A 20,002-nucleotide genomic window follows, 5' to 3' on the forward strand; every position below is an offset into this window, starting at 1 on the left:
GACGATATACCACCTAGTCCGAAGGACGGGAGACTCCTTTTCTTAGTCGAGGATAATAGGGTTGCGGTGTGTTTTATTTCTTGCTTCTACTTGGATTTAGGGGCTTAGGGGTAAAAAGATCATAAGGGTTAGGGATCACCTCGATATTCCTCAAAATGAATGTAACGATAATAAGGGTGTCGGCGCTATAAAAAACACAAGAACCATCAGGACTAGCTCATGCGTTCTTATTGGATAGAAAGTAAAGAAAGGATTCTTGGCCATGGCTGTGCCGTGGGCATCAGGGACGCCTGAACCGGTGTGTGCTTGGCATGGAAGTTATGTAGCCTGCTTATTCGTCGATAACACTTTAGCAGCCCAACTGAGGGAAAACATATTAGCGTTAGGCTGTGCATAACCAGCTTTGGTGCCGAGAGCCGACCCTTGATATTGCAGATGGGATGCCAATCTCGCACGTGCGATGTGTTAGGCCAGTCTGGCCGGCAAAAAGCACGCGTCTTAAGTGGAAAGGGCGCCCAACCATTGATCACTAACGGGCTTTTCTCACAGTTTTTGGCTTTACTTCTAGTCACTTTGTTTGGTCACCGGTAGCGTAAACATGAAGCGGATAAGTTAGCTGTGTCCGCTAGCACTCGCCGTCGCCTGTTTTCTATAAGCAGGACTGGGTAGCTACTGGACTGGAATACAGTTATATGTCTACGAGCCGACGTCTTATACCTATAGTTGCGGTATAACAGGCGGGGCAACCCAACAGTGCAGGACGTCAACGATAACCCACTGGAACTTTGTAGTGAAGCACACCTCCATACCCACCGGTGTGACACCTGTCACGATAACGACCATAACCAGCCCATCCTGGGACATCGAGATTGTGAAGGTGTTCCTCCCCGCTGGCACTGTGCCTCAATCCGACCTCGTTAACTATTTTGAGGAAACAACTACCACTACTTACCAGAATCCCCCAGTCTGGGTTATCGACGTCGCCTTCACCGCCCCGGCCAGCTGTCCAATCCCCTTTGAGTACACAACGACCAGCCGGCTTAACCGGTTCGAGTTCCCTTCGCCACTCTCAGCGATTCTCCTTCCGAAAGCCACCGCTGAGGTACGATTGACAACGTACGCCAGAGCCGTCGCGATTTCGAGCGATCATCGCCTCTTTTCTACCGAAACGGTCACCTCGACCTCAACGTACCTCCACCTGAAACCAACGGACCTAGCCCCGACTCTAAGGCCGCACACAGATAACGACAGCTTCAGCTATCAACCACAACTACATCTGGGAATGCGATACGCTAGAGGCCAAGGAGGAGAGGTGGGGGCTCGAGGAGCTATCTCCATGCCCTCCGAATTATCACGCCTGGTCAGGAGGGTGCTAGCTAATCGCACTGTGGGCCGTCATCGTCGTTGCCGTCGTCTCATTTTTTTTCTTCTCGGATTGATTGAGAACTTCTTCTGGTTCCGGAGGATGATGCAAGGCAGATGGTGCTTTCGGTTCGGGACTGTGTCCTGGTTCTGTCTCGGGTTGTTCGTGGCGTTGTTCACCTCGCAAGAGCAGGAGCGGAGCCCTGATGACCAAGAACGATTGAAGGAGCAATGGAAGACGCTACCTCTTAGAATGAAGCTCAAATTATGGTTCAAGTGGGGGTTCCGACATAAGTATCCAGTGGAGTGGCTGGGAGCTCGCAAGCCGATAGGCGAGGAGGAAAGTATTGAAATGGGGAGAAGAAATGGAGGGGCTCGTGTTAGTGGTAGCACTGTGAACCCGGGGCCAGGAGCACAGGATAGGGAGAACGACATACCTCTGCCGGCTTATCCCGGCCCTCCTTCCTCACGGATTAGCGACACACACTCGATGAGTAGCGGGACTACGGTTGCTTATACTGGGCCTGTTTTGGGAATCCCAACGCGGTCCTTGCGCCTACGTTAGGTTCTGGGACAGTAGTCATTGGGCCGACGATGAGTTCAGCTCAGCTACAGATAGAGACTCAGCGGGCGGAGGCGAATCGGGGGGCGGATGATAGGTTCCGAGCTCTCTGACCCGTATAGAATTCGGTTTAAACATTGGCATCTAACTCTTAATGTTTCATTGTTGCATAGAATCTGAAGAAATGATAGATACCCGCATGGTTATTAGCACCACAGCAAATATTGAACGTATCTCAAGTGATCTAGCACAGGTAAATATTGTTTTGATTTTCCCCAGCTCGTGTTTTCTTCACCAGGCTACCTGTATCCATTAATGAGCCACAGCGTCGTACATTGGAGTTGCCTTGGCAAGGCACGATCATGTTTCAGGCAGGAAGCTATACTAGAGTAGCACAGAAACACTTAAGAAAGTGTTAACGTGCGTGATAAGCGAGCGCCGCAGACAAGCGAGCGCCGAACTTTCTACCACCCTACCACAGCTATCCTCAATTATATAACCACAACACTAGGAAATAACTATAACTGAATCGGAAATAGATGAATCAGATGATTCTGCAGCCTCCTGGCACGTACGTGCATTATGGCCTGGCTTACCGCACCCGCCACAGCACCGAATTTTCGGCCGAGACTCCCCTGCACCACCACCACTTTGTCGATTTTCCTGGATTACCTGCTCACCTACAGCCTTCTGATCCAGTATATCCTATGCCTCTTGTACGGTAAGTAACCCTCCAAGCCTCACACGTGTTTTTATAGCTCTCAGTCTATTACTAAGTGCCTCATTGGCCTTTCGCAATACCGAGAGCTCCATACGTAGAAGAGCCACCTCGTGCATTACAGTCATCGTACCTTTAGTTAATCGATCCACAGCAGTTAACATAGATGTTGGTGAGCTACCCTGGTGGTTTGATATCCGAGTTTTAATAAGCTCTGACTGTGAGGTAGCTTCTCGAGGATTGTGTGGTGTTTGGGAGAGCCAAGGTCGTGCCTTGCCCGGCCTTGAGGATGGGGGTGTTGGAGTCCGGAGCCGTATATCCAGCTCAGAAAGCAAGCAGCGCAAGCAGTAAGTACAAAGTTGAACCCGATTGCTCTAATGATTTAAATTTCAAACATCCACATCTGATGTCACACTGACCTGCAATGTTTCCCTTTGGTTTGACGCGTATGTTGGCAGCGGAGACACAAGTGTCTCTTACATCTGGTAAAGGTAACATGGTTGTGGACTATTCTTTTTGGAATTCATTGCTGCAGCTGAGCTCGGATTCCTCGCATTTATTGGGGTTGGCTTATCCCGATGAGTCATCGGCGAGCAACGATTCTGCCAGCGCTGTCAAGAAAGCCGAGCAACCCTTGAATGGAGGGGCCTTCTAGTGAATGACCTCAAATCAGAAGCCACCCCTCTTCAGCATAAATTGGGACAGAGCTGCGTGAGACACTCGAATGCCAACCCAACTCCCGATCACTTTCAATAGGCTGTCTCCAACCAGAGAATCAGAATACCTTGTAATTGTGTCTCTACCTGCGTGGTTCAAAGCGTTGTCCCATCAGTGCAACTTCAACAACAAGCAATGGCTGAGCAAACCATTGAGCCCGCCTTCGAAGCCGCCATCGCCGCCTCCAAAATCAATGGCGTCATCATCTGCGCAACCAACACTACCGGCACCTTCGCATACAACTACACAGTCGGCGCCCGAACCCTACTTTCTGGGGAATCTCTCGCTCACAAACTCGATGATATCCTTTACCTCGCCTCCGGCACCAAATTGATTGCCACTATCGCCGTCCTCCAAGCCATAGACGATGGACACCTTTCCCTCGACTCTCCAGAGTCCATCTCAAAGTTCGCTCCCGAACTTGTCGACAAACCCATCCTCTTCCCCGACGGGGAGACTCTCACCCCCTCTACCAAAGCCATTACCCTTCGCCAGTTGCTCTCTCAAACCTCCGGCCTAGCCTATCACTTCCTTTTCCCCTACCTCTCCTCTTGGCGCGAAAAGAACGAAACGCCTCTTCAACCTGGCCACCGTCGTCCCGTCGAAAAAGCATTTGCCTACCCCCTCATCTTCAACCCTGGCACGTCCTGGACCTATGGGCCCAACTACGACTGGGCAGGCCGCATCCTCGAGCGCGCAACCAACACCACTCTTGGGAAGCATGTACAAGAGCGTATCTGTAAGCCTCTTGGAATCCCCACTTCCGATGCACAATTCTACCCAGTTAAGGGTGACGAGGCTAGGGGTAGAATGGTCGATCTCAACCCCTCTGACCCGGAGGGGCTAGGGTTAGCTGTCGTTGGTGGCATGGAGATGAACAGGCGGAGTGAGGGAGACTTTGGCGGCCATGGGTTGTTCATGACTGCTGAGGGGTACGTCAAGGTCTTGAAGTCCTTGCTTGCCAACGATGGGAAGCTTTTGAAGAAGGAAACGGTAGAGGAGATGTTTAGCAACCAGATTGGCCCTGAAGCGGAGGACAATGCGAAGGCGGTGTTTGATGGACCAACCGGTGTCTTTTATCGCGTGGGTACTGAGGGGATGAAAGTTGGACACGGCCTTGGAGGCCTATTGACTCTGGAAGGGGCTGATGGGTGGTACGGTGAGAGGACGCTCACGTGGGGGGGTGGGCTGTCATTTGCTTGGTTCATTGATCGCACAAATGGTCTTTGTGGTTTGTGCGCGATACAAGCCTCGATGCCAGTCCAGATGCAGACTTTGACGGATCTGAAGAATACTTTCCGGCATGATATCTATAGGAAGTATGATGCTTGGAAGAAAGATAACCAGGGGAAGCTGTAGTGCTATCCTTGAATGACATCTCCGCTGATAGTATGATTGTAAATCCATTCTATCTTTGAACATCGGTACCAAACTCCAACACAACACAGCTGATAGCACAAGAGGAACATGAACCTTTGAAGTTGGACGAACAGAAGGTGCTGCGCCACACCGATTCTACATCATGCAGTGTTTTGGGAAGGCACACTTGGAGGAAGGTGAGGTGGATCACGATTTCTGCCTGAAAATGCAACCAACCACCTGTGCCTCATCTGTGCAGCTGCGTTTCTCCGCCGTTCTTCACCTAGACCTCAACGCGTATAGATTGGCGATATCTGCGCTGTTGAACATCTCATGATATCGAAGACAAGATGGATCCCCTTACTTCCATCAGTCTGGTTGCCAACATCGCCGCCTTTGTTGATTTTGGTTTGAAGATAGTGGCAGCTGCCCGTGAGGTCAAAAGCTCCACTTGAGAGTCGAAACTCCCCACTCAGTTCAAGTATATCAGGACCTCAATAGCATGATCGGGCTGTTTGGAAAGGAAAAGCAGGAGCGATTTACTCCAATCTTCATTCCCCGGTCACAGAACGCGGCGGTGGATCTCGCCGCGAGGCAGAATGGGATTTTAAGTTTATCGGACCTTGTCGGTCTTCTTTTCCCACATGACTTTGAGAAGCTTTTGCCCTTGATCGACCAAGAAGTAAAGATGACGGAGCTTCGGAGGAACGGATCACTGGACGTTCTCAGATCGTTTGGGCTTGACCTGGAACTTTGGAACCCGCCACCGCCAGCACATCACCCCCTACTACTCCCAGAAATCGAAGGCTTCTCTATAACTAAGACCATCTTGTTGTCGAAGACTTATTCGGTTGACGACGGGGAGCGTGGAGTTGTGGTATACTCTAAGGAGGGAATCGCATCTCTAGACCCAAGCAATCCAGTTCATGCCAATGCGACGCTGATTGACGGGTAGAGGTCATCCAGTACATGTTGAAGGCAAGATATTCAGACCATCCACCGACCATGGAGTCTAATATCCTCCGCCGCCCTCGCCATATCCTCCTCATCCAGGACTCACCAACTATTTTCACCCTCTCTGGCGTCAACCAATTGGCACACCAAATCGTCAAACCACAGCCCAATACGCTGCCCAAACCAACCACCCCTTCGGATTCGGCAACCCGAACGTCACCCTAAACTTCTCTGGCAACCAAACAGCCATCAACACCCTCATCACAGGCAATGTCCACATCAAAAACCAAGGCAACTCTATTTCCCTCAGCAAAATATTCGCAACCTTCTTACTCTCCTCCGTGATCTCTATTGTCCGAATCTGCTCGTCGAAATATGCCTGAAACTCCTCCAGCGAAGAGGGCCACATCTCAGCCGGCATATCCAACGCCGTGGCAAACCTCCCGAACTGTTGACAGAGTACCTCTTTCTGGGCGCGCGGCATGGGGCTTTGGTTGACGGAGAAGAGGTTCTGGGTTAGCTGTCCGGCAATAAAGAGAGTGGCTGCCGTCCACTTTTGCAGCTCTGGGTTGGCGGCGGTGTAGGAGGGGTCGGTGATGAAGGAGTCCTTACGTACGCTGTGTCAGTAATGGGACGATTGGAAGGGGGGATACGGACGCTGTTTCTTGATGGTACCACATATGAGTGCTTTCTGTTCGTCTGTTCCATGAACGACGGCCATTATGAAGGCTGCGGTTCGGCGAAATCCTGAGATAAGGTACGTTTGGAAGCGGGAGTGGGTACATGAGCCGAGGGCGATGCTTGGGGCTGCGATCTGGAGGAGAACAGCGTAGGGGCCGCCGAGCCAGCTGAGAAGTTTACCGGATGATTGTTTGAGGAGGTCTTCCGGGGTTGGAGACGTTGCCTCCGTGACGGTCGATGTAAGCAGCAACCTTGTTGAGGGCATTCCAAAGCGTTTGATGGTCCAGATTGGGGAGGGGTTCCTCATGTCCTGAGGTTCTCCGTGGTGCCAGATCACGGAGTCGGTCGGCATTGCGCCGTTGTCGCAGGCGAGAATACTGTTGACCCATGATGGACGGACGAGGCTTTGCACGGCGGCTGCAAGCGATAAGGGAGGTATGAAGGTTGGGACTGAATGAGAGAGGTAGATCGTGAAATAACGAATGTCAAGAAGGCTGCTGTTCAGGTTTCTGGTTTGACATCCGAACGAGTCAAGTTGTAGACCTTTAATCCTCATCAACATCCCAGTCTCCGTCCATATTTATGACTCTTAACCCTCGATATAGCCTCATCTTTCGATATCAAGTGGACGTTGGTCTTCATACAGCGCGACGTTGTAGTCTTGGGCCAACGCGAGCCTAGCGCCAGTATCGGTTAGTTTTATAATCAGGCTCGAGGGTCGCGGCAAAGCTCATTCTCGATAATAAGGGGTAAGGAACCAGACGAATGTGATGCTAAAATATCATTCTGGGCGGAACGGCCTGCACATCTGCTAGCAGATGGAACAAGGCAGGGTTCGCTTGAAGCCCGGCCGAACGGGGCTGTCCAACCTATACAGTGACAGCTGCACTGTACCGCATTGCGGGCGGCTAAACTTCTTCAACGCCTGCCAACATCTTCAACCTGCCAACATCTTCAATCTGACACCATCTAAAATCCTCACTCCCTTGTCTCTTCATGTTCCGCTCACTGTCCTTCCTCATTGACCACAAATTCCCTTACATCAGATCTCCAACAATTTCATTCAAAATGTCTAACCTTGCGCGCGCGATTTCCAAGGTCTTCTGCCGGGAGCCGAACAACGCAACCGCCGACACCACCGCCCCAACAGTGGCATGGCTCTTGGCTCACCGAGATGAACACAAGGGGCAACCAGCACACAGCAAAGGCAAGACCCCCACAGCATCCCTGTACCGCATGTACGAGTATCTGGTCACCGGGTACATCACCGGCCTGCGATCTGAAATCGAGTACTTTTATAACCAACCATCGTGGGCTGTTTCCGACATCCCGGACCCTATCGACCCAGACCCGGAGCGGTACGCCATCCTCGCTGTCTTGCCATCATATCTAGTAACGGCATTCAACCGTCTGATCGAGCGCGGACTGCCGCGCGGCAGTCCCGCTATTATCACTGGCGCCGCAGCGGAGAATGTGTTGAAAGCCCGGGAGATTGTCCTGGAAACGGAACCGGCCTGGGTGGCAAAGGTGCCGGCGTTGCGGCAGACTTTGATTATACCAGATAAGTCCGGTAAGCAGCCGGGGGAGGAGAGCAGGAGCAAGCGATTTTTGGACATGAATATCATTGCGGAGGAGCCTCACGTACTTTTTGTATAAAAGTAGTACATAGATACCCCCCGTGTCGTTTCTTCGCCCGTCTATATGTACATACAATGCTATATCATCACCTTGACCGGTCGCCTTCGCTCGTCATCCCGTAGGCCGCCTACCATGGCTGCATTAACAAGCAGGTATTTCGCCTCGGCAGCAGTGCCGAAAAGCGTCAGTAAAAACGCCTTCAGCGTCCATAAAAGATTCCAGAACCCACCGCCGGTAATTACAGTATCTTCATACGCTCTCTGCAACCCATCAAACTGCAGCCACTCTGTACCCGCACCCTCATGAACATGTCCAAACACATGCAGCTTGGGGCGAACTCGCCATAGTTCCCGCAGCAGGTAGTCACAACCTAGTCTTTGCAGATCGAGATGTGCACGCGGAGGCCCATGGGTAATCAGTATATCGACACCTTTTGGTGTCGCTCCCGTCCAGACGTCTTTGCTGCGGTGATACTGGAAGGCCCAGTTCCCATGGCGAGGGGAGCGAGGACTGCCGTAAACACGTAGTTGGCGACCGTTGGCGCAGGTAACGGTCGTCTCACTGTTCTCGAGATAGATGATATCGCCCCAGTTGATCATCTTGCCAGCCGCCTTTCCTGCATTGAAGTTATCGCCGCGATGGCCTGTATATGATTCGTCGAGGAGTAAGTCGTGGTTCCCTGCAACGACGATCTTGACAGGGTGTGACTGGGCGCGCAGCCATGTAACTGCAGTCTGCAGTTCCTGTAAGGATCCCGACTGCGTAAGGTCGCCGGCGTGGATGAGGATGTCACCGTCCGGCAGCGCAGGCTGGCTGTTGTGGGTGTCGGAAATACAAACAACTGAGACGGGGTGTATCGGCTGTATGGGAATAATTTGTCTCCACGTGTAGAGCTTGTGCGCGAGGAAAATGCATGGCTGTTGAACAAATCGCTGCCAGGCGCTGGGACGTGGCCGGTTGAGCAGCGCATCGAGACCTGACATGAGGGAAAGTGGAGACCCGCTCGCTGGGAATTGCGATGTGGCTTGAGGGAGTCGTCGCGGGAAGACTAAGGTAGAGAAATTCTGAATGTAAACCGAATATTCCCTCGCAAGACACCAGAAAAATGGGGGAAAATGGCTGGGATATACAGCAGACCCAAAGCACTCTGATTGAAACGAACCTGGAATAGCATTTTGGTTTGTTGTGATAGTGGACAGCGCACGGGCCACTACCAACCGCGCCGTGCCTCCCAGTGATGGCATATGGAGGTGGCTGTGTTATAGGATAGGGCCAACAGCCTGGTTGTATGTTTCGAGGCTGCAGAATACACAGTGCAAAGAGTTTTCAGGTACTCCGTGTCACAGCACTGATGAACATGCTGGTTTACTTAGATACTGGCCCTTGGTCAATGTGATTGATAGCCCCCCCGGACATGAATCTTGTCCTACTCACGAGCCCCATGTGTTACCTCAGACATCATGCCTCTCGTAAGAACACATGGCTGCGTGAGAGGTCGTTCCGTGGTTTGGCCTCTGCCATTAGTGCCTATATCTATCGGCACCTTCCCTATCCAAGATAGAAATCTTTCTCCCCGAGTATCATTCGCACCAGAATTGAACCTCCAACTCAAACCCGCAATAAAAGTATAACAGAAGACCTGCAACACCCGCAAAAAGTTTGCAACAAACAATAAAACATTATGGGCGCCTTAGATCGTCCCCCCTACTACGTGCCCGAGGCACCCTCCCTCGAACCAGACCAAACGTCCTCTTCTTCTACCAATTCTGGTGGGGCCAGCAAAGACAGCGGTGGAAGCAAAGACAGCAACAGAGGTAATAGCTCATCTTTTTCTGGTGGCAGTAGCTCGAAGTAGCCAGTTAAGAGAACTTTGTGATCGATGGCAATGGTGGATGGATATCATGAAGAAAGGGCTATCGGATAGCTATCTGTCGACGGGATTTGAGGATTTGATCAAGAAGTAGTCGAAATTTGAGAATGCAGTTCCTTGAAAAGCCACCTTGTGATTACCTACTTCCTTGAAATCAATGTGATTTTCCCAATGTTCCCCTTAAGGAGGGGAAGGCTATCACCTAGCGGAAACGCTCCCAACGAGAGCAGGTTCAGGCGGCAGAATTTGATCTGAGTGATTCCATGCAATTTGAGCATAGGCGACATTCTTGCTGCTCCATTGTACAAGTATGCAGTGGTATCGTTGCGGGCGGTCTCACATATCCGACTAAGGGCAGGAATGTCTTTGCAGTGTAAGTTGGCAAGTATCTCGCACATCACCAAGTAGGGCATGCCGACGATAGTCAGGGCTACGGGGACATTAAAAGGTCTCCCGGGTTTTACGATGGTAGCGTAACTCATGTTGACTGAGCGATGATCTTGTTTCAAGTTGATACTATGATGCAATACCGAAGCAAGCTGAATATTTGTGGTCGCGAAGTTGGTCTCAACAGAAACACTGGAATTTCTGCGCTGTACCAAAGCCAAACGATGAGAGACCATGGTAAAATCCTGGGCGGCTGTAGCGTGTCGAGCGCTGGCAGAAAACATAGTTTCTAGGCAAGTCAGCTGTGAAGAATAGAATGGTATACTAACTAATCTTCCCAGACCGAGATTTCATCAACCAATTTGTGCTGTCCCTGACAATGGAAAAATTCCAATTCCAACAGTGGGCAAGATTCGTGCTCAGCCTTGTGGGGGCATGTTGTTGAGACAAGCGTGTAGGGCGGCTGGCAGCTGCCAATCAGCCGCAGTTTCAGGCAGCCAAGGCGAGGCGCAGCCGCAATTTATCCGCAACAGTTAGTCCAAATAGCCAGATTGCACGTGCAAAGCCAATTTCAACGTCGCAACTCAAACTCCTCACACTCACCACTTTGCATCAATTGACAAGGCCATCAACACCACCACCTCATGTCATTATGGCTCACCAACCCAACTCCCACGCCCAAGGGCAATACATGCAGCAGCAATTCACCCTTCAGGCCCAACCCCCCCAGCAGAATCACATGCAACAACAACAACAACACCCTCTCCAACAAGTCCACCCATCCCTTCAACCCCACCCCCACCCCCAACCCCAACCCCCGTCTCAAAACCCCCCCCGCCCCAACTTTCAAATGTCCCTCCTCCCACCCCCCCAAGACCGCCTCTACCCCGACTTCACCACCCTCCTCACCGACGTCAAATCCTTCGCCCGCACCCAAGGCTACGCAGTCGTCATCGGCTCCTCCCTCAACCGCGACTCAGAAGGCAACTACCGCCGCTACAACCTCTCCTGCGCCAAAGGCGGCAAGTCCTACGCCTCCCACTCCAAAGGCATCCGCAACACCCGCTCCACCAAGACCGGCTGCCCCATGCGCATGAAGGCCGTGCAGGAAAAGGCCCACCCCTACGACGACAAGTGGCACGTCGTCGTCCAGTGCGCAGAGCACAACCACGAGCCGTTCACCGGCGAACCCGGTGTGAGCGTTCCGGCGCAGTTCAGAAAGATTGAGCCGGATGGGGCGAGGTGGCTGATGATTATGCACCGGGAGGCGCAGCTGACGCTGAGGCAGCTGACGATTGGGATTAGGATTAGCTTTGGGGAGAAGTATCAGTATGTCAAGAAGAGTGATGTGAGGAATATGTTGGCGAAAATGAAGAGGGAGGAGGAGAGGAAGGCGGCGCAGCTGGCTGCGCAGCAGGGGTTGCCTAGTAATGTGCCTTATACTATTATTCCTCAGCAGCATCAGCCGCCGCCGCCGCCGCCGGTGAGTGTGCAGCAGATGCCTGCGTTGCCGGAGGGGATGCACGTACCGGATCCGGATCTAGAGAGTGATGGTGATGAGGTGGAAGATTTGTAGAACGGGACAAGATTGGAGGTCTGATATAAATTTTGTAATTCTGTGTGAGTCTGGCGAGGCCGTCTTGAAACGGGGACCCGCTGTCTACCGAGGTTTATTGTCGGCTATGTGTAATGCCATACACTTTCATCACTTTCATCAATGACATAAACCTTGCTCCTCGAAACTTGACGCGCCTGAAAGCATGTTGACTTGCAATCCAATGTCAAGCGAGCAAAGCTCCAGACTCGCACCACGTTGCAGAGTAAGCGAGTCGTCAACAAGAGGTCACGACAAGGTATGTACTTGGTGTTTTTATTTACTCGATATACAAAGAAAAAGATGTCACGTTGGATGGACACTGTGTCACCACTCATTCAACTAGCTCACACCAAACCAACCATCCACTCTTTTCCAAAACTATCATCCAACAAATCACCTCCGCCGGCACACCTGCCTAATATTATCAATCTGCTGCAACCCATTCTTGACAAGAGGCCCCATCTTGTCAATATCCGCCTGCGTCATTTTGCCCCGCATGGCGCCGCCCTGTTTCCATGTAGACTTGAGCGACCCCACGCCAGGGACCAAATCCACAAGGAGCATGAAGATGCCCAAAACCGGATTTTCTGGATCGCTGGCGACCTCATACGCACTCATCGCGACACCGCCAGTGTACGCCGTGATGCTGGCAATACGGCCAATCATGGCAATGCGCGTGAACCCGGCGAGGGCCTGACCTGCTCCGGGCAAAATGAAGAGAATGGCCGACAGCACCCACATGATGATATCCTTCTGCTTCCTCTTCTTCTCTTCCTCCTCGACATCCTCCCCGATCTCATAAGCCTTCTTCATGGCATCCACCGACTCCTGCACCATGAAGACGCTGGGCGCCGTGGTGTCGATGACGTCTGCAAGGTCGGTTTCGTAGTGAAGGGCACCTAGCCGATGCAGCTTGACGATGCTGCGGAGATACTTGGGCAGCTTGCGCAAATTCTCTAGCGACTGTCCAACTTCCTTCTTTGGGTTCGGGATCTCAAGGTCCTCACGAAGAAGCCGGACGCCAATCGCTTCTGTGCCGACAGGGTTGGGCAGCGCACCACAAATGTTGCCATAATTGTTCCCTGGACTCGTGCCGACGCAGCCAGAAGGAATGAGATTCAGATTCACAGTCCCGGCCATGGTATCGGCGTAATCGATGCTGAATTCCTTCATGAGATGATCGGCGAACGCCTTCTGGTTCTTGACCTCCATCCGGACAGAGGTGGTCTGTGACGCCTTGGGCGGGCAGCTGACCTTGGTGCTGCCGCCGACCTTGTAACAATTGTACCAGTCGTCGTTGTTGACCTTGCTGTCGTAGTAAAATTCGCGCAGTTTGGCGGCCCAGCTCTCTTTGACTGCCTTCGCGAAGTACCCAAACTTCTTGTCGTAGTCGGTCTTCATGATGGCGTCGTAGTCGGACACAGCTTTTTCCAACATGTTGGCCAAAGCCTCGATCATGTAACCCCCTATGCAGTGGGCGTCCACATCTTTGGCCTTCTCGATTTCCTCGAGGGTCTTGAAATTCCGCTCGGGACAGTCATTTGGGAAAAGCAGGTCGATGTCTTCGGGCTCGAGACCTTCCAAAGGATCAACCACCCCATACCACTGATCAGTGTCAAACGACTGCAGATCAACGGCCCAGTCTGTGCTCCCACGCATGTTCAAGCTCTCGTAATACCTCTCACGCTGAGCTTTGGTCTGCTCCGACATGTAGGCCACCCATTCGTAGTCGTTGTAGACGAGATAGTCGGTACCATCGTGATGATAGGAGATTGCTGAAGGGTTGGTCTCGATGATTGATTCGATTTCAGCGTTGGAGATGTATCCTCTCGTCCCAGTGCATTTGCCGGGCGCTGCCTCCGAGTTTTCCCTGTCGCCCGTGAAAGTGCACAGGGGATCGACGCAGTCCTTTTCCGCCATTCGAAACGACCTCCCGTAGCTGGTTACGCCAACGACGACCTTGTTGGAAGGCATGCCCGCCTTGGTAATCATGCTCAACGCAGCCCTTGTCTCGGTGATGTTGACGTGCGATCGCAGGCAGTTGCCAGCCTCGCAGCCGTCAATGGCGTACTTGTTTCCCACGTCCCACTGGCCTGTCATATTGTTAGCGTGGAATGGAAATAAAACAGAGAGCACATACCATGGAGATCATAGGTCATATACACGACATAATCGATGTAGCTGGCCATTGTCGAGATGGGAAAGGCCTTGAGGTACCAGTATGAGGCCGGGGCGGCAAAAGACACAGTTTTGCTGGATGGAAGGGTGCTGCGAACGCTTTTAAGCCAGGTCGAGTAGTCGAGCCCCTCCACCGGATCGCCAGCGGTAGGCATGTTGTCTGGAGCTCCAGGATACTCCCAATCCAAATCAACGCCGTCCAAGTTGTACTTGTTGACAAAGTCGACAACATTCTTGCGAAAGACCTCACGGTTGGCTGGTTTGACAGCGTCACGCAGGATTCTGTAGGTGCCCTCCTTGACGCTAAAATCCCAGCCACCGAATGAAATGATCTTTTTGACGTCTGTCATGGTCATAAACCGGTCCCACTCGTCTTGCACATGAGAAATCACAACCTCGAATGAAGGAGAAACTTCAGCGAAAGCGAAGTGGATGTGGGTATATCTGGATGTGTCGATCTGGTTCACGTTCATTCGTAGGCATGGCCGGTTGCCGTTCCAGGCTTCAAAGTATGCGATACGCATCTGATCGGCTGGAGGGGAGCTCTTGATGATTTCGTTGCCGCAGTTTGAAACGCACGTGGTAGTGCCCGGGTTTCCAGTGACAGATTCGGTGATGCTGCAGAACTCATGGGTCATGCCACACTGTCCCCAATGATTGCAACAGACGTTGAGGGGGCAGGGGTTGAGGTCCGCGAGGGCAGTATTATTGGCCGGTCGTTTCGTGCCGAGAACTGTCGGGCCACACACAGCGGTCTCGTCTACAGTCGGCATAGGGGGGGTCCCTTCACTCAGACAGATCTTCAAGTTGACTTTAAGATTGTCACACCCATTCCAGCCATATGTGTTCTTGTTGAACTTGAAGAGATCAGCCTGGGTAAGCTGGTGACGGATGGCGGTCTTGTTGCAGCTGTCAAGGGGTTGGATGGTGTAGTCGAAGCAACTCCCGTCGGCATTCTTCTTGGGGCGCAAATTTGGAAGAGACCCACGACCACAGCAGTACGTCTGCCCTTCACCGAGGTTCGCACAGAAGTCAGACTGGGGATTGAACTGGGTGATGTAATCTCCTGCAATACCACACTTGGTTGCCAGCTTATCACAGCCGTCCCCCTCAGCAACAACGGCGGTCTTGCATGTGCCATCGGCGTTGGGTGGCGGCCCTGGGGGAGGAACCCTGCCGTAATTGCAGCAAAAGGGTTCGCCTATCTTCAGACCGTTGTCGTCCTGGCAGTTGAGCTGGGGGTTGTACTCGACGAACTTGGCGATGGAAATGGTGCAACGTTTGTCGGCAATTTGGAGACAGGTATTGCCAGCTACCACAGTCTTGGAGTTTGAACACTCGTTCTCAGGGGGGACTCGGCCCGCGTTGCAGCAGAACGTGGTTCCGACTTTGAGGTTGTTGCAGTCGAGGTGAGGGTTGCGAGATTTGAAGGTGGAGAGGGAAACGGTACAGCGCTTGTCGGCCATGTATTCGCATGTCTGGCCTGCCTGGACAGTTTTCCAGTTGGTACAGTACGGATCAGGGGCGGGTATGAGGGGAGCGGGAGGGGGCGTGGCCCCCTCTGTGCAACAAACATTCTGGCCAACCCACAGGTTCTTGCAGTCGATGCCAGGGTTGTAGGAGAGGAATCGATCCAGGGAAATGGTGCAGCGCTTGTCGGCAATCGTCTCGCAGGTGTTGCCGGCAACCACCTGCTTCACGTTGGAACAGTACTCCTGTCGGCTGGCGAGCCCGCGAAACATGGAGCCACTGTCACGCGCGCGGTGCATACGGCTCTGTGCGGTGAAGTTCGACGAGGAAGCGGTTGTGTGGTTCGAGGAAGAAGAAGCGGCGGAAGGGGTTGATGGGGCAGGCACGAACAGTCTGATAGGCTCGCCCACCGCCTGGCTGGATGAACCCGCGGCGAGGCAGGAACCCTCGTTCCATGCGCGGATAGCCTGCTGAACCTTCGAGGCTGCGTCATTCCCCGCATGGACAACTACACCGACAACATAGTCGGCACTGTACGCGGACTCGCATACCTCCCCAATGAGGTTATCCGAGAACCCCTCCTTTTCCACCCGAGCAAGCAGGCGGTCAAGGGCATCTCCAGCAAGGCCCTGGCGGTGGGCCTGAGCGCCCACATACAGGCCGACGACGACAGTCCCAGAGTGGGCGAAGGCGACCTTGTTCTTGCCACACGAGGGCACAATGCTTTCCAGGTGGTTGGATATTTGCTGTATTGAAGACACAACCCCGGCTGCGGCCTTGTCCGGCGCCTTTTGCCCCCCCGTCAACGCCAGACGAAGTGACGTTGAAGTCTCAACTTGGAAGACTGGTGCGCATTCACCGTCGTTGCCAAGAGATCTCTTCGACCCTCGGCCCGCCCCGGTAAGATCAGCGGTGCTAGAACCAGGGGTCAGTTGTATTCTGTCGTCCACAACACAAGGGAGGATGGGAGCTAACTTACCAGACACGCAACTCAACTGGTGTCATGTCTGTCTTGATCTCAGAGAACACAGGCATCTCAAACAGCACAGTCTTTTCACACTTGGCCATGCGCGCAACGTGTGGGTACACGTCCCACTTGAGAGAGTCGCTCCCAGCGCTACTGCATGCCACAGGGCATCGATTGATGAGCTCAGTGGGAATGCGTTGTGCTGCTTCCAACCACTGTTGTTCGAGCTTTTCAACTGTCTTGGGGTCAGACAGATCTGGCTGTGGTCGCGCTGCTGCATCGACGATCGGAAAGCTCTCAGAGTCCATGGGGAGCCCAGAAATCTCAAAGTACTGAGGTATTTCAAATCCTTGGGCGACCACCATCGGCACCTTGATGCCCAAAAGGGCAAGGGCCACAGGTAACAACATGATTGCTCCCAGCAAATAAAAACAACAAAAGTAAAAGAGTGACAAAAATGACTGACAAAAAGAATGACGATAGGTATCTGGCCCAGTCCTGTTTCAACAAGTACAGACAGAGACGTACAATTGGCGTAGCTTCACGACACGGGCACCGCCCAATATATCCATGGGTCTGAACCACCTGTTGGACTTTTGCCATGGCTGGTCTTGATGCTGCATGTCAAGCTTTGCTCATGGATGCCAAGGCTTAATCACAATGCCAATTCTCCGAGTCTACGATGTAACTGTACGTCAGCCCTAGAAAAGTCTAAGCATCCTACTAATCTTTTTGGAAGGATGCCTATTGCCACCTTCTTTGCAACATTCGATCTACCAGGACCTCTTCGGGCAATGGCGTAGTGGGCGCTGGGGGGTCTTGCTTCAGGGGCTCACAGGTCCATAGCAAAACCCCGACGGCATTTATAACCGTCGGAGTTTTGCGTGGTCTGGAACTCCTTAATTCCCAGAGACTGACAAAATATGACCCCATCTCGTTCCACATCCAGTGCTTTTGCTGCTGGCTAAATCGCTACCGAGGAGGTCAAATATCGGATGTCTAGATCAAGATGAGGCTGGACTGTTTTGCATCCTCGGCCGAATCAAGATTCCCGGAAGTTGGAACTAGCCGCGGACCAATGCGACACTACGTTACCCATCACACTCACCAAATATAGATGAAGTTTTCGAACCGTGATCCACTCTGACGGATGTGCCTGCGGGACACTCTTGAAAGGGCTCTGTCTCGCTCATCCCTTTCCTTCTCTGTTCCGTTGACACCATCGCCCCTTTGGTGCGGCTGCCTTCATTGTCATTCGTTTTCCAGGTTCTTTGAACCATCGCCACTCACTTCACTTTCGTTTTTCTTTCTCATCACCTTTGCTACAGGCGCCATGCGGTCCCGCCTGTCTTTTCCCTCATGGCTCCTGCTCCTAGCCTTTCTGGTCTGCCAGGCCATGGCGGGGCCAGAGTCAAAGTACGCTCACGCTGCTGAGCGTGTCTTTGCCTACATGTTGTACCGTTTAGAAGAACTTTCACGGCCCCCTGGTTTTGATCCTACCCGGTACAGCATTGCCAAAGATTGTGCAGTAGGAAAGGGCAGGCCATGCAACTTGGACGAGGTAAGGATATTCCAGTGTCCTGCAGTGTCTTTTATTCGCCCTACCTAACTTTGGAACCCTGCCAGTTCATGACTTTCATCTCTGGAGGAAAGAACGATGGCAAACCCGCCCTGTCGAACCATCTTCCCAAAGACCTTCCAACCAACTGGTACACAAACAAGAGCAAGATAGAAGATGTCATCAAAGCATATGCCCAAGCTCCAGTTATGGATGGCATCCTCAACGCACTACTCTCATCAGAGAAGATTTTGCAGTATTACGACCGGAAAACCGATCAGATGAAGGGTTCTGGCTATGTCGGCTTGTATCAGGTCAATTACGCAAAATTCATCTCGGAAGTGCAAACGCGGGTCCAGAATATACCGGCTAACCATCCGCAAAAAATCGAGGCAAACCTCATCGGCCCGAATCTCATGCCTCTCATGGAAAACATCATCAAGCTGCGCAAGGCATACCAGCTCAACAAGATGGAGGAAGAGATGAGAAAGTTGTTCCCGAATGATAGGCGCGACGGTGTTTACAGGGTGGATAGCAACAGACAGGCGATCAACCCCCAGCTGGAACCGATCGAGTGGCATTACCACACCGGCACAAGCTTCGCAGGGAAGACCTTCAAAGCTTTGGACTTTGAGAAAACACAGAATGATCCGAACAATAAGAGGACTTGGGAGCACTTCCAGACCAAAATTGACCTCCTCATGAAGCGAGTGCACAAGGGCACGGCCGGGGATGATCGCAATCTCTCCAAAGAGATGAAAGCGCTGAAAACCCACCAGCCTGTTATTGACGCCATGAGCTCCCTTTACACCAGACGCACTGGGAAAGCGCCCACGAACCTGTGTTGAGATTGGATGTGGTGGAAGGCGATGGGGTGATTTGACGGGGTCAATGTTTTTGTCTTTTTGGATAATGGGGAGTTTCTCAGATACCTGGGTATTTAGAGTAATGTCTTTGGGGGTAATGATTCAATTGGAGAGCTTTTGTCTTTTCTGATTTCCTTTCTGTACACGAGGCCTCAGTAGCCGTGAAATTGCCTGGCTGAGAGGGCTGAATATAGGTCCGTCGTCTTCCTGAGAGCCTTAAACACTCGTGAAACTGTGAGACTGTATCTTGAACCTAAAGTAGGTTCGAGGCCTACCGGCGCCGACCTGTGGGGATACGGGGGATAGTGCAGCGGTTACAAAACCCATCTATCAATACATCCATGACCTTGCCTACTCTTCAGTACCTACAGCGTCTGCCTGCTACCTCCACAGCGCTGTTTCACCACTTGTAAGTGAGCGCATACATGATAAATACGCGCTTTGATGCACAGCCACATCAGTCCTTTCGACCATCTCATTCATCATCGTCCTAGGGGTAATGACCCACTTATTGTCACGGCATAAAGATAACTATATCCCAACCCACAAATCACTTAAATCAGAACAAAAAAAAAACTCCAGGTCCAAAAAAAGCTAAGCCAGTAGCTACCAGAAAACAAAAACCAATCATAATATCCCACTTTATACCTTACGACCAAAAGAACCCACTCTCTGTTACCAGGTCCTGCCTGAATCCTACTTACCTATCTTGTGTACCTATCAGACCCTTTACTTTGAAGTGGAAGGGGCAGTATTGGATGTCTTTGACGACGAAACTGCCGCCTTCAGCGATCCCAATTTGGGGGTGGAGGTGCTGGAGGTGTTGGTCTCAGTCTTTGATGCTTGCTTCAGCGGTGTCTTGCCGGTTGTGGCACCGCCGACTGTCTTGGATGGAGAGCCTGAAGCTGTTGCTGGTGGTGGCCTTTGGGCGTTGAGGCTGGAGGGTGGTCTTTCACCTAGGGGCTGCCTGGGGGTCTTGCTCAACGGGTTGGTGGGTGTGGTACCGGAAGGAGTAGTCGGTCTCTGAAGGGGCTTGCGTGGCTGTGCATTCTGCTTGGAAGCGGAGACGAGGACAGGTCTCACGGTGGCGGGTGCCGCTGAGGGTCTAGCGGTGGATA

General features: G+C 52.2%; 7 protein-coding genes across 7 annotated transcripts; 4 read left to right on the top strand and 3 right to left on the bottom strand.

Annotated features, from left to right (window-relative positions):
• Positions 1-3,494: 3,494 nt before the first annotated feature.
• QC761_0097430 (uncharacterized protein) lies at positions 3,495-4,718 on the top strand (the record flags this gene model as incomplete). Its single annotated transcript, XM_062873058.1, has 1 exon — positions 3,495-4,718. One exon carries the CDS (start codon positions 3,495-3,497, stop codon positions 4,716-4,718), a length of 1,224 nt encoding a protein of 407 aa, XP_062729949.1.
• Positions 4,719-5,826: 1,108 nt separating this feature from the next.
• QC761_0097440 (uncharacterized protein) lies at positions 5,827-6,618 on the bottom strand (the record flags this gene model as incomplete). Its single annotated transcript, XM_062873059.1, has 2 exons — positions 5,827-6,278; positions 6,330-6,618. The coding sequence occupies 2 exons, from the start codon at positions 6,616-6,618 to the stop codon at positions 5,827-5,829; spliced, it is 741 nt and encodes a 246-aa protein (XP_062729950.1).
• Positions 6,619-7,421: 803 nt separating this feature from the next.
• On the top strand, positions 7,422-8,009 carry QC761_309930 (uncharacterized protein; the record flags this gene model as incomplete). The annotated part of the gene is made up of 1 exon (XM_062878139.1): positions 7,422-8,009. One exon carries the CDS (start codon positions 7,422-7,424, stop codon positions 8,007-8,009), a length of 588 nt encoding a protein of 195 aa, XP_062729951.1.
• A 59-nt stretch (positions 8,010-8,068) lies between these two features.
• QC761_309940 (uncharacterized protein) lies at positions 8,069-9,235 on the bottom strand (the record flags this gene model as incomplete). Its single annotated transcript, XM_062878140.1, has 1 exon — positions 8,069-9,235. The coding sequence occupies one exon, from the start codon at positions 9,233-9,235 to the stop codon at positions 8,069-8,071; it is 1,167 nt and encodes a 388-aa protein (XP_062729952.1).
• A 1,665-nt stretch (positions 9,236-10,900) lies between these two features.
• On the top strand, positions 10,901-11,824 carry QC761_608290 (uncharacterized protein; the record flags this gene model as incomplete). Its single annotated transcript, XM_062881248.1, has 1 exon — positions 10,901-11,824. The coding sequence occupies one exon, from the start codon at positions 10,901-10,903 to the stop codon at positions 11,822-11,824; it is 924 nt and encodes a 307-aa protein (XP_062729953.1).
• A 414-nt stretch (positions 11,825-12,238) lies between these two features.
• Positions 12,239-16,870, bottom strand: QC761_608300 (uncharacterized protein; the record flags this gene model as incomplete). The annotated part of the gene is given in 4 exon segments (XM_062881249.1): positions 12,239-13,938; positions 13,986-16,337; positions 16,353-16,408; positions 16,473-16,870. 4 exon segments carry the CDS (start codon positions 16,868-16,870, stop codon positions 12,239-12,241), a joined length of 4,506 nt encoding a protein of 1,501 aa, XP_062729954.1.
• A 740-nt stretch (positions 16,871-17,610) lies between these two features.
• On the top strand, positions 17,611-18,959 carry QC761_608310 (uncharacterized protein; the record flags this gene model as incomplete). Its single annotated transcript, XM_062881250.1, has 2 exons — positions 17,611-18,021; positions 18,087-18,959. The coding sequence occupies 2 exons, from the start codon at positions 17,611-17,613 to the stop codon at positions 18,864-18,866; spliced, it is 1,191 nt and encodes a 396-aa protein (XP_062729955.1). The 3' UTR covers positions 18,867-18,959.
• Positions 18,960-20,002: the final 1,043 nt, after the last annotated feature.

Source organism: Podospora bellae-mahoneyi, chromosome 6, assembly GCF_035222275.1.
Source record: "Podospora bellae-mahoneyi strain CBS 112042 chromosome 6, whole genome shotgun sequence".
NCBI classification, from domain to species: domain Eukaryota; kingdom Fungi; phylum Ascomycota; class Sordariomycetes; order Sordariales; family Podosporaceae; genus Podospora; species Podospora bellae-mahoneyi.